At 36.7% G+C, this 14,130-nt stretch overlaps 2 protein-coding genes across 4 annotated transcripts in view; both read right to left on the reverse strand.

Annotated features, from left to right (window-relative positions):
- Positions 1-42: 42 nt before the first annotated feature.
- Positions 43-1,063, reverse strand: LOC127425189 (armadillo-like helical domain-containing protein 2). Its single transcript, XM_051670902.1, has 2 exons — positions 872-1,063; positions 43-490 (listed from the first exon to the last, which is right to left on the reverse strand). Exons 1-2 carry the CDS (start codon positions 957-959, stop codon positions 48-50), a joined length of 531 nt encoding a protein of 176 aa, XP_051526862.1. The 5' UTR covers positions 960-1,063; the 3' UTR covers positions 43-47.
- Positions 1,064-3,919: 2,856 nt separating this feature from the next.
- LOC127425165 (rho family-interacting cell polarization regulator 2-like) overlaps positions 3,920-14,130 on the reverse strand; it is a 70,665-nt gene continuing 60,454 nt past the window's right edge. For all 3 annotated transcript variants that reach the window (XM_051670857.1, XM_051670858.1, XM_051670859.1), the window contains exons 19-23: positions 9,397-9,599; positions 9,076-9,159; positions 8,897-8,987; positions 6,162-6,236; positions 3,920-5,723 (exon numbers count right to left, since the gene is read on the reverse strand). In XM_051670857.1, coding sequence (XP_051526817.1) covers positions 5,692-5,723; positions 6,162-6,236; positions 8,897-8,987; positions 9,076-9,159; positions 9,397-9,599 — 485 coding nt within the window. In that variant the 3' untranslated portion in view covers positions 3,920-5,691. The remainder of the gene's footprint in view (positions 5,724-6,161; positions 6,237-8,896; positions 8,988-9,075; positions 9,160-9,396; positions 9,600-14,130) is intronic.

The raw sequence follows: 14,130 nt of genomic DNA on the forward strand, positions 1-14,130 counted from the left end.
ACTTTTAATTTGGTCGTTTTGACCCCTTCTGCATTTCTGCTGTGGACCTAGAATTCAGTTTCCTCATGGAAAACATCTTGACTTGTGCTTTGCCTGAACCCTATAATGCTGAGTAGCTCCTGAGGGTAGTTGGAAGGCCAGCTGCCCCAGTCCAGGATTGCTAGTTGCTCCAGATTGATCTGAAGCTCCTTTGAATTCCTGAGGTGATTGATGATTTGAATGTTATTACAACAGAGGATGTTGAGTAGATAGCAGCTCCAGCGCTTTGCTGTAGTGGACACATTGCTGGCTGGAGCCATTAATTCCAGTAGGGTGTAATAGAGCCCAAGTGTTTGTGCCTTATTTTGGTTGGTAAAACGGAAGAAGCAGAGTCCACTGAGAGCCTCCAGTACTCTAATGATGTGATCATCTGAAAGCTTGGGTGTTCTCAGGAGCTCCACTATGTTTGGCATGTACTGTGCTGCTGTATGTTTTGCTTGTGCATAACTTCCTAGATGGTTTACAACAATTTCAGGATCAGCCAAGTGTTTTATCTTGTTAAATTTGACTTTAATCAGCTTTAGCTTCTTGAACCCTATTCTAGTGGGGGTGTTCTTGTGAGAACAAAGATGACCCATGTGTGACTGATTTTTATCTTTTTTATATTGCTTATGGTCAAATAATATGGGTTGTTCAATGGCCTTTAAAGACTAAGGTAGCTGATATATGCAATACAATTTCTTTTCTGGTAATAGCATGCACCCACAATTGCTGAAGTATGTGACAAGAACTTGCCAAATAAAACTAATTATGCATTCAGTAAATTTGGAAAAAAACAAGGGCGAGGTACTGTAAAACATATTAATGGCCAATATAGTAAAATCTCAAATACCTGTGTAACCTAGGATCCCAAGGTCATGAGCTGCATCCACTCTCTTTGTTATAGGCAGCTCTGTGTCCTGGACAATTTGACCAGCCATGCAGATCTTCTTCTGATGCTGAGTTCTGTGGTCTTGGTCCGCTTCTTCTACTTCATGGTAGAAATAAGACTTGATATTATTGTACAATGAGAATAGAAACCTAATCATACTGATACAATATCTTTTGTATGGTCAAGTTTCATTAATGGACTTTTTAAACTCCAACTGTCATAAATATTCAAACTTATACAAACATGCACAAGGCCTTTAATCTACTTTATTCCACGGGTCTGTTGAATGCTTGATGCTGATTGGTTGACGGATATTCTAAGGTGTGTAATTATTTTTCAAGTAAACACAGGGCTATGAAGTAGTTCCAGGTCTTGACCGCATAACGGTTCCATATCATTACGCCAAATTATTTCAGAGAGCCCTACGGGCTACCGCAGCAAAATAATTAAAACAAAGACATTAAGTACATCGGATAAAAATGACAATTTCAGTAATATCCTACATTTTAATTTCGATTGAAAAGCTCCCTCATTTCTCATTTTCAGTTTTAAAGTACTTTATTAGCATGATTGTGTTTACACACAGTATTGCCAAAGCATTAATGCACAAAACAGATGACAAGACAAAAACAGTAACGAATAAAAATATAATTAAAATTAGGTGCCAGGTAATAAAATAAAAACTATAATAACATACACTATATAAAATAAGCATTTAACAAGACATTATGAACATTAAAAGAAAACAAAAAAATACTGTGAACTACATTTAAGGCAGTAATTGGTTTCTGAGGGTGTGCATTTCAAAAATGAATTGAACACACACACCGTACATGCTACCACAGCAAAATAACCATATAAACAAATATATTGGTTAAAGTAAATCGGTTAAGAACGTCAAACAATGTCTATAATATCCTACATTTATTTCAATTTCAGTTGAAAACTCCCTCGTCTCCCCCGCTCGCGCTCTCTCTCTCACACACATAAACATTGAGACTCGTGTAGCGACCAACAAATAGAGCCGCATCCACAGATATATATATATATATATATATATAATATAGAACTGGATTGCTCATGACGTCATCTCAGTGAAGCCACTACGCCGCCATATTCCTATGCCCAAACATTCCAATGTCCTTATTGACTTAATAGGAAATCATCTCATTTCAGTAAACATTAGTCATTCAATCACCGATTTTATATATGAAATCTGCATGTACATCCCTACAACGTAAACGCCCCACACATGTAATTATTTATTTAAAGTCGGCAATTTTTCCTGTTTCTTGAAAGCCCGAGCGAGTTATACATATCTATATCAAACAGTATCCACCTCTAATAAACTTCATCAGCGAACAGATCAGCTGAATGTAAACAAGTTCTCTGAAACTGAGGTTAGATACAAACAGGCCTTTTTTTTAACTTATTTATTGTGATCATCGAAGTGTTTGTTCAGAGTTACTTGTTTTATGTTTTTATCAAAAAGTGCCATTTTCTCGCGGGCACTTGAATAAGAGCGCGCGCTCTCTCTGTCACACGCGCAGAGGACGCGCAGAGAGGGGGACATGCAAAGCAAAGTTGGTTACAGTTAAAGTGATACGCTAGATTTAAAAGGCAAACAAACACACATTTATGACATGTGTCCATGTATGACTACAGAGAGCACTTCAATATGAAAACAAGCAAATCCCGGGCATTTAAGGCAATTTAGAAATCCCGGTCTGACTTTTTTAAAGTTCCTTTCGGGGGTACGGACATATTGTCACCCTAAACTAGCAGATATTACAGATTTTCCTACTCACAATACAACTTGTGGACAGTTTTGCCGCTTCCTTTGGTGATTGTTGTGCTGCACCAGGTCAGGTAGATGCTCTGACATCTCGATCTTCGTCTATCTTATATATCCCTCGTAATGAACATTATCCATAACAAGATAATTAAACCTTAAACGTGATTGTCACGAGAAGGCGAAATGCAACTGTTGTATCCACAGGTCGGAGACTGTGAAACAGGAGTGTTTTTCTGTCTGTCTCTCCTTTTATCTATCTATCAGTCTATCTTTCTGTCTGACACTTTGTCTGTCGGTCTATCTGTCTGACTTTCTGTGTGTCTATCTGTCTATATGTCATTCTATCTGTCTATCTGCCTATCTGTCTGTTTGTCTTTCTGTTTATTTATCTGTTTGTCTGTCTGCCTATCTGCCAGTCTTTCTCACCTTTTATCTATCTGCTTATCAGTCTATCTTTCTGTCTGTCTGATTTTGTCTATCTTCCTATTTGTCTGTCTATCTGTCTGTCTCACCTTTTATCTATCTATTTATCTGTTTGCCTGTCTGACTATCTATCTGTCTGACTGTCTGTCTGTCTCACTTTTATCTATCTACTTATCAGTCTATCTATCTTTCTGTCTATCTGGATGTCTGTCTGACACTTTATCTGTCTATCTGTCTGTCTGACACTCTGTCTGTCTAGCGCTCCATCTGTCTGTCTGATGTTCTATCTATCTGTCTGTCTCACCTTTTATCTATCTTTCTGTTTGCCTGTCTGACGGTCTGTCTGACTATCTATCTGTCTGACAGTCTGTCTGTCTCACTTTTATCTATCTACTTATCAGTCTATCTTTCTATCTATCTGGATGTCTGTCTGACACTTTATCTGTCTGCCTGTCTGACACTCTATTTTTCTGTCTGTCTGACACTGTCTAACATTCCATCTGTCTGTCTGATGTTCTATCGATCTGTCTGTCTTTCTATTTATTTATTTATCTGTCTGTCTATCTGACTTTGTCTATTTGTCTTTCTGTCTGTCTTTCTGATGGTCTGTCTGACTATCTATTTTTCTGTCTGACAGTCTGTCTGACTGAATCAAGTCAGAATTGCATTTTAATTTCTTAGCACAGCTGTGTTGTGGCAATAACTGTAGAAACTATGGTATTTTGGCAGAAACATACTATTTACTATGGTAAATCTATGAAAAGGATGAAAAAACAGCTAAATATATCTGATAATTATGCAAAAATAAAATTTATTGCCACTTTCAGCAGACAAAGGAAATACAGTTAACAGTGAGTAAACATTATCAAAGTCATTATGACATCAAGTGAAATTGTGCATCTGCATTCATCCAAAATAGCAGTAGCTAAAACTATTGCAACAGCAAACTGTGTGTTCAATCCATCAGCATAGTCACAAAACCATAGTAATAGTTTTCCTATAAAGAAACATGGATTTACAATTCTAATGAGGTTTGTGACAACAATAAAATCCAGTTTCAATTTACATAGCTTCTTTCTGAGATGAATAAAGGCAATACATGTTAATTGTACCTTTTCATTTGATACCTCTGTGCAAAGAAAGAAATTCACTTGAGTGATCACCAATGCCAGGAGTTCAAACACTGTAACGATGGTAATTTGACAAATTTGCAAAGCAAGAGGAAAATATAGCCATAGCTAGAGTGAATATTTAGTGACTAAATACAGAAAACAGAAAAAAATAAAAACTGTTATTTTGAAATTCTTTTATAGATAATTCTGATAAATAGAAATGTCAAAACAGCGTTAAATATATTTGCCTTTGTATCATTATGGCTTTGGGACTTTGTGCAGTAGATGCCAGATAACACATTTGACATGTTAAGATACAATCTTACCATAATAGTTTAGTTGTGCTTTTGAGGCATATACTTCCAGTAGCTGCACTAAAATGTGCTCTTTTAATGAACAGATTTTAGCCCTACTTTGGTAAAATTCTTAGTGGTAGTAAAATGTTTATTGTGAAAACAGGTCACAATGACAATTCTTACAATGGGGCAATCTACAAAATTGCATTTTAATTCCTGCCATATATACTGAAATTCATATTTGCAAGCTTTTAATATCAACACTGTCTGTGTAAACGGCACAGAGCAAGGCAAATGTTCTGTTAGCAAAAAGCGTTCTCTCATTTCTCAAGACCATACACGTACTGAAAATATTTTTTTTAAATGTTTCCTCCTTGAACACAAATACTGTATAACTCTCACATGTAGAAATCTCAGAAAATACACTCAAAACATGATACTGATAAATAAAACCTCTTTCTATATGTAAAAAAAGAAATTGCTATCCGTTTTAACATTTCATGGGGAACAGCCCCTCAAGAATACCAAATTCTGATGCACCGTACTTATTCATATTGTGAACAGACCAAAAAGAAATTAGCCTGTTTAGTATATCTTTAATACAATCTGTTCTCTTATTATTATTTAAAAGAGCAAAATAAGGGAAAATATCAGCATCTTACGTTTATAACGAAGAGAAGTGAAAAAAATAAATAAAATAAATGATATTACTCGTTACAGTCACATGACTCAGTAGTACAGAGGTACAGAAGCAAGTTAGATCATAGAGCACAATATTTCCAGTCTTCATTTATGCACAAACCAAAATTCACAGTAATGCATCACCTTTTCTCTGACTGAATATAGCATAAAAAAGTGCATTTTCAGATACTCAGCAAGGGCCTAGTCTGTCCTCGAGCCCTTAGTTGTAAGATCCCATGTGCCCAGGCATTAGAACCATGTTAATGCAATAGATTCAATACTCGCCGGGGTGTCGTCCAGCAACCCTGCTTCCTCTGTCACAAGTGGCAGCTCACTGTATGCTCCTCACAGTTCCATTTATGGACATTTTTGTTCCTGACCAGTGAAAGGCAAGTGAGCAATCTATAAATCGGTGGTCCACTGTCCACAATGGCCATTCAGCAGTCCGTATGACCAGGGCTTGGAACAGTTCACTCAAATCTTTCCACATGGGCAGAAAAGTAACTCTGTCCAGGAAAAAATGCAAACAGATTCTCAGCGGAAGCTTCAAAACCGTCCATTATAATCCCTAGCTGTGCTATTTACGTTCCTCTGACAATGCAATTTACTGATATCTGCAAATGACTAATTGCTAGTAAACAATTAATCAAACACCCTTATTGTTAAATCAGCAACAATAACTTATGACCGCTGTGACAAGAACATTGTAAATGATAAATATCCTGTTTTGAAGAAAGTGGCTTCAGCTGGGATCTCATGATAAGGTCTGAATCGAAGGAGAAGCCCAAAGCCCTTTGTCACTTGTCCTTTTGCGAGTGGTTGTTTGTGTATTAATTAAATGTGCAGGGTCATGGGGTAATAACGGATTAATGATGTTGGGATTACAGAAGAAACGGGTTCCTGTGTGAAATTGATTTTCTAAAATGTAGTGGTAACAGCATTACCACGGCGAGTGCCCAGCCGCACCATCTCCCTCGGCACTGTGTCCAACTGCTCATATGCCAGTCGCCCCTCTTCACCTGAGAACAGAAACAAACACAAGCTCTGTAAGATACAGGACCTTTTAAAGATTCGGTGAATGTGGTTTTGTCAAGCAGGACCTGTTCCTGGATCAACATCCTTGTTAATCCTGGAACAACATTCCTATTAACCAAATTAGATTTTGGGGTTAGGTTTAGGGTTACTGTGAGAGTTAGGGTTAGGTGATTGTATACCATTCTTATTAACGTCTCATTTCCCTCAGGTTTATCCTGAGCACGGCTGCTGTATGCATTTTCCATTTCCCTTTTTGATTTGTAACTAGTAGCACCTAATAAACATGCAAAAAAAAAAAAAAATTTTTTTTTGCTGTTTCAGAAGGAAATTGGTACTTTAATTCACCAAAGTGGCATTCAACTGATCACAAAGTATAGTCAGGACATTACTGATGTAAAAAACAGCACCATCACTATTTGAAAAAAATAATTTTTGATCAAATCTAGACAGGCCCCATTTCCAGCAGCCATCACTCCAACACCTAATCTTTGAATTATCATGCTAAATTGCTAATTTGGTACTAGAAAATCACTTGCCATTATATCAAACACTGCTGAAAGCTATTTGGTTCATTAAATGAAGCTTAACATTGTCTTTGTGTTTGTATTTGAGTTGCCACAGTATGCAATAGACTGGCATGTCTTAAGGTCAATATTAGGTCACAAATGGCAAAAAAAACATTCTTCAAAGACAAAGGACAACTGGCTCTAACAAGGACAGGAAGAGATTTGGAAGGCCAGATGTACAACTAAACAAGAGGATAAGTACATCAGAGTCTCTAGTTTGAGAAATAGACGCCTCACATGTCCTCAGCTGACAGCTTCATTGAATTCTACCCGCTCAACACCAGTTTCATGTACAACAGTAAAGAGAAGACTCAGGGGTGCAGGCCTTATGGGAAGAAATGCAAAGAAAAGGCCACTTTTGAAACAGAAAAACAAAAAGAAAAGGTTAGAGTGGGCAAAGAAACACAGACATTGGACAACAGATAATTGGAAAAGAGTGTTATGGATCTTAGCCCCATTGAGCTTTTGTGGGATCAGCTGGACTGTAAGGTGTGTGAGAAGTGCCCAACAAGACAGCCACATCTATGGCAAGTGCTACAGGAAGCGTGGGGTGAAATGTCACCTGAGTATCTGGACAAACTGACAGCTAGAATATCAAAGATCTGCAAAGCCGTCATTGCTGCATGTGGAGGATTTTCTGATGAGAACTCTTTGAAGTAGTTTAAGAAAATTTAAAATTGTAATAGTAATTTTTCACTTTATTAATGTCCTGACTATACATTGTGATCAGCTGAATGACACTTAAGTACCAATTTCTTTCCATAAGAGCAAAATCTGTACATTATTCCAAACCTTTGGCCACCAGAGTACATATAGAGCAAATACTTTTTCTAAAAATTGATGTCCTCATATGTGGACAGCAGGACTACTTTGTGAAATTTTAAATGATACCAAGCTATAGAAAGTCAGATTTTATTTTATTTTTTTAATCAAATAGTTTATTATGTTTCCAGTAGTGTTGGTTATTCATGTTTTTGAGACGTTACAGACATCACAGTTGATTTTCTGTAAAGCTGCTTTAGAACTGTGTATTGGGAAAAGCACAAATAAAAAAACTATACAAATAAAAGTTATTTGACTTGATTTGACTTATGTTTCTATGTTTTTTCTACTTTAGCAAAAAAAAAAAAAAAATCTCAATGTTTTCTCTTTGCACTGTCAAACAAACAAGTGATAGCCAGTGCTGAAGCATTTTACCAATCAGAAATTTGCACAATTAATTCTGATACAAATTCCAATCACTGCCAACCATGTTAAAATAAAATGATACATTAAAAATTCAGAATCTATGTACTGATTATCATTGTCCTATATCTGCCAAACATGTTGAGTGATCCAAACATCATCTGCAGCATGAAACTGAACTTTTGGTCGGAGTGAATGCACTTAACTGCATAGAGAGCTACAGGATGTAGTGAATGACAACCTCCAGTGTGCTGTCTGTCTGCACTAGTCTCAGAACAGATCGAAACGCATGGTATTTTTATCCTGACTCCATATTAAGCCTTGGAAAATGCATGGTAAATATAGGATTTCTAATGAAAATCTAGTGCTATTGTACACGATAGTGTACATTGTGTTTAACAGTGTGGCGGTTCACGATAAATTGCTCAAATAAAAAAAAAATGGCATATCGGATGAAACTAGAGACTCTAATCTTTTAACTCAAACAGGTTTCAATGTAAAAACTTAGGTTTCTTATCAGATGCAGTTTTGTTGGCATTTCTGCCAAAGACAAACTGTGATCGGTGCCATGTTGTTTTGTCACATAACTCCGTGCATGTTTAAAACTTTACTGACAGCAGAGTCTTCTGAACAGATCAGTCGGTAAAAATAATTTAAATTATGTTTTGCGTACAGCGAAGCCAAAATACAACGTCCACGCATCTGTACGCGGGGTCGCACGATGTTATAGGTAGTTAATGGTTAGGGTTGGTTTAAGGAATAGCAATTAATGTTGTTTTCAGGGCTAATGCATTTACTTTAGAAATAAAAAAGGCCTTCAATATGTTCCGCCCCTAACTAATAGTTGGTGCAGTGCATGTATCATTTGTATTGGCTTAGACTGAATGTATTACCAAAAGTGAGGAGGGTTTCTATGGCAACCTGGTGGAGTTCTTCATCTGCTGAGTCACACAGTGACACAACAGCATCAATGCTCTCCACAGCCTAAAAAATATGTAGAAAGACAGAGAGGTTTTGCAACAGTCATATATACAATCACAGTCAAGTTGCATAATCAAGGTATTAAACTGACCTGCAGGCAGCTCAGAGCAGCACATGCAGCTCTTGGTGTGTGTAACCCTGCTTCTGATAAGGCTTGTGTGTAACAATTCAAAGCCTGTCAATAAACATACAGTAAACAAAGACACACATATAGACAAGATTAACTATTTTATCTCCTCCAGGTGTCCTCAAACAATTGTTTGAAGGTTTAGACATGCATTTTGTGCATACTGTTACAGTGAGGATTCAAATTAAAGCCAATTTTAGTGTCAGTGTGTCCAGTCATTCAACCAACATCAACATCCCACAATGGGCTGCACAGAGCCTTTCGAAAGGGTCCAACAAGACTGACCTTTGACCTGAAGGGTTTGTGTGAGGCAGCAGAGGACAGGAAGGCTGTAGCAGCCTTGCTCAGGTCAGGGTCATCAGAGGTCAGCAGTCCAGCAACAGCCCCCAGGGTTTGAGGGAGGGGCTGGAGAGAGGTGACGGACACGTCCTGTAGCTCCTTGAGAGCAAGCTCTGTATCGCCACAGCTGAGGGCCTCTGAAAACATGACTGGATTGGACACAAAAAATTATATTTAATAATAATTTTTGATAATATTCAATATACTTTATATTGTACAGGGCTGTGGAAAAGTATTTGCCCCATACTGATTTCTTCTGTTTTTGTGTATATCTCATACTAAATTGTTTCAAAAATTCAAACAAAATCTAACATAAAATAAAAGCAATCTGAGTAAGCACAAAATAAAGTTTTTAAATGATAATGTTATTTATTGAAGCAAAAAAGTTATCCAATACCAACTGGGCCTGTGTGAAAAAGTATTTGCCCACTTAGTTACTAAATCCCCAAATCTATGAAACTGCATTCATAATGGGGTTCAACTGGACTAGACACATCCAGGCCTGATTACTGCCAGCCCTGTTCAATCAAATCAACACCTTATTAAAACTTTTTCAGCAGCATGAAGTTGGTTAAAAGGTCTCACCCAGCAGCACACTATGCCAAGGTCGAATGAAATTCCAGAAATGATGAGGAAAAAGGTGATTGAAATACATCTGGGAAGGGTTACAAAGCTATTTCAAAGGTTCTGGCACTCCAAAGAACCACAGTAAGAGCCATTATCTCCAAATGGAGAAAACCTGGCACAATAGTGAACCTTCCCAGAAGTGGCCGACATTCCAAAATTCCTCCAATAGCACAGTGACGAATCATCCAGGAAATCACAAAAAAGCCAAGGACAACATCCATGGAACTGCAGGCCTCTCTCGCATCAATAAAGGTCACTGTTCATGTCTCCACTATCAGAAAGACACTGGCCAAAAATGCCATCCATGGAAGAGTGGTGAGGTGAAAACCACTGCTAACTCAGAAGAACATTAAGGCTGAATTTTGCCAAAACACACATTGATGATCCCCAAACCTTTTGGGAGAATGTTCTGTGGACTGATGAGTCGAAAGTGGAACTGTTACATCTGGCATAAATCAAACACAGAATTCCACAAAAAGAACATCATACCTACGGTCAAGCATGGTGGTGGTGGTGTGATAGTATGGGGATGCTTTGCTGCTTCAGGGCCAGGGCGACTTGCAATAATTGAGAGAAACATTAATTCTGCTCTCTACCAGAAAATCCTAAAGGAGAACTTCCGGTCATCAGTCCGTGAGTTGAAGTTCAAGCGCAACTGGATTATGCAGCAAGACAATGATCCAAAGCATAGGAGTAAGTCCACCTCTGAATGGCTCAAAAGAAGCAAAATTAAAGTTTTGGAGAGGCCTAGTCAAAGTCCTGACTTGAACCCGATTGAGATGCTGTGGCAGTTCATGCTTGAAAACCCTCCAATATGGCTGAACTAAAGCAGTTCTGCAAAGAAGAGTGGGCCAAAATTCCACCTCAGTATTCTGAAACACTGATCTCCAGTTATCTGAAGTGTTTGGTTGCAGTTGTTGCTGCTTAAGGTGGCACAACCAGCTATTAATTTTAAGGATGTAGTTAGTTTTTCAAATGCGTGATATAGGTGTTGATAACTTTTTTGCTTCAATAAAAAAAAAATATATATATATATATTTGAAAACTATTTTGTGTTTACTCAGGTTGTCTTTGTTTTATATTATATCTCGTTTGAAGATCTAAAACAATTTAGTATGAAAAATACACAAAAATAGAAGAAATCAGGATGGGGCAAATACTTTTTCACAGCACTGTATATACAGTGCATATAAAATAATGTATTTTCCTTTATGAAATTATAAGATATTTTATTATTAGGGCTGTCAACCGATTAACATTTTCAATCGAATTAATTAAATTATATGCTGATTAATTAATATTTGCAGAGAAAGGCCCCCTAAATAAAAATAATTTAATATACAGTATAATGATTAAATAATTTATATTATATATAATTCAGTTAGTTAAAATACATTTCATTATTGTGGGAGACGATTAAAGAATTGATTAGACAATACAAAAAGTGGCCTTAGAAGTCAATATATTGATTATTTTCATATCAGTGAACATAAGCCTATAACTGATCTACAGTTCACAGCAATTCAGTTTACAATTGACTGTTTGCTAAGACCCGCCTTAAAAGCATTTCTGACCAGTTCTCTCTAAGCAACTGTTGCCGTCTGCTATTTCTTTGACAAGCGTTTGCTTTTTTCCAACGAGAGTCTATGGGAGTAATGTGTGTTTGAGTAGTTTTAAGCGGAATTTTATAGAAATGATAAAAAAAAAAAAAAAAAAACCTTGTTGCTGGGTCACATGTAAAAATAATGACACAATTTGTTTTATTTTTTATGTTGTCTTCAAAAAAAGACATTCCCAAATGAACATCAGCAAGGACACCTACATTTGCTCCAAGTTAAATTAAAGCTAATAATTACTGTACAGAGAATGAGACTTCAACCGCTAGCGGTGAGCCATGTGTGGGACAGATACGGGCAAGCTGCTGTATCTCTTCACATAGCATGAAAACGCTCACTCGCTGTCATCTGAACCAGTGTCAGAAACAAAACCAAGTGAGATAGACTGAACTGCAGCCAGAGAAAATAACAGTTTTGAGATTTGAAACTTTAGCATCTATATATATATAGTGTCCAGTAATGCATTGGCAATGTACAGTGCATCCGGAAAGTATTCACAGCGCTTCACTTTTTCCACATTTTGTTATGTTACAGCCTTATTCCAAAATGGATTAAATTCATTATTTTCCTCAAAATTCTACAAACAATACCCCATAATGACAACGTGAAAGAAGTTTCTTTGAAATCTTTACAAATTTATTAAAAATAATGGGGTATTGTTTGTAGAATTGAGGAAAATAATGAATTTAATCCATTTTGGAATAAGGCTGTAACATAACAAAATGTGGAAAAAGTGAAGCGCTGTGAATACTTTCCGGATGCACTGTACAGTTAAGTTTCTCTTGCCAATAAAAGTTTTTATAAATTGAATCTGCCCATTTGATCCTATTATTAAAAAAGTCCACTGGAAAATGGCAGAAGATTTTGCCCAACTTTTAATTACAGCATATTCATTGATTTTATGGCATGTAAACATGTGTCTAATTAACTCTATCTGCAAACAATTTAAAATGTTTATATTAAATAATTAACATACAGTTGTGCTCAAAAGTTTGCATACCCTGGCAGAAATTATGAAATTTTGGCATTGATTTTGAAAATCAATCAAAAGACCTGTGTAACAAGGTAATGGAACTTTATAAAGATGGAAAAGGATATAAAAAGATATCCAAAGCCTTGAAAGTGCCAGTCAGTACTGTTCAATCACTTATTAAGAAGTGGAAAATTTGGGGATCTCTTGATACCAAGCCAAGGTCAGGTGGTCCAAGAAAGATTTCAGCCACAACTGCCAGAAGAATTGTTCGGGATACAAAGAAAAACCCACAGGTAACCTCAGGAGAAATACAGGCTGCTCTGGAAAAAGACGGTGTGGTTGTTTCAAGGAGCACAATACTTGGTGACCCCTCTCCAAACATAGCGCTATTGGTTGTGAACATAAAGCTCTATTTTGGTCTCATCACTCCAAATTACAGTGTGCCAGAAGCTGTGAGGCATGTCAAGGTGTAACCGGGCTTATTGTAACCGGGCTTTTTTGTGGCATTGGGTTCTTTCTTGCAACTCGACCATGCAGCTCATTTTTGTTCAAGTATCGTCGTATTGTGCTCCTTGAAACAACCACACTGTCTTTTTCCAGAGCAGCCTGTATTTCTCCTGAGGTTACCTGTGGGTTTTTCTTCTTATCTCGAACAATTCTTCTGGCAGTTGTGGCTGAAATCTTTCTTGGTCTACCTGACCTTGTCTTGATATCAAGAGATCCCCGAATTTTCCACTTCTTAATAAGTGATTGAACAGTACTGACTGGCATTTTCAAGGCTTTTGATATCTTTTTATATCCTTTTCCATCTTTATAAAGTTCCATTACCTTGTTACACAGGTCTTTTGACAGTTCTTTTCTGCTCCCCATGGCTCAGTATCATGCCTGCTCAGTGCATCCACATGAGAGCTAACAAACACATTGACTATTTATACACAGACACTAATTGCAATTTAAAAAGCCACAGGTGTGGGAAATTAAACTTTAATTGCCATTTAAACCTGTGTGTGTCACCTTGTGTGTCTGTAACAAGGCCAAACATTCAAGGGTATGTAAACTTTTGATCAGGGCCATTTGGGTGATTTCTGTTATCATTATGATTTAAAAAGGAGCCAAACAACTATATGATAATAAATGGCTTCATATGATCACTATCCTTAAATAACATTTCACTATCCAAAATTTCACAATTTCTGCCAGGGTTTGCAAACTTTTGAGCACAACTGTAAATGATGAATAACCAATTTCTTGCAAGTTCTTTGAAACAAAGTATAAAATAAATATATTTATGATTATATTTGAATGTTTGTTTTAATGTACCATGTACCATGATTAATCGTGATTAATCACAAAAAACTGCGATTAGTTAGTTTAAATTTTATAATCAATTCACAGCCCTATAATTTATATAAAAATTATATTAATTATCTATAAAGCCAAGACTCCTGCCAACACATAAAATTA

Source organism: Myxocyprinus asiaticus, chromosome 34, assembly GCF_019703515.2.
Source record: "Myxocyprinus asiaticus isolate MX2 ecotype Aquarium Trade chromosome 34, UBuf_Myxa_2, whole genome shotgun sequence".
Lineage (NCBI taxonomy): Eukaryota > Metazoa > Chordata > Actinopteri > Cypriniformes > Catostomidae > Myxocyprinus > Myxocyprinus asiaticus.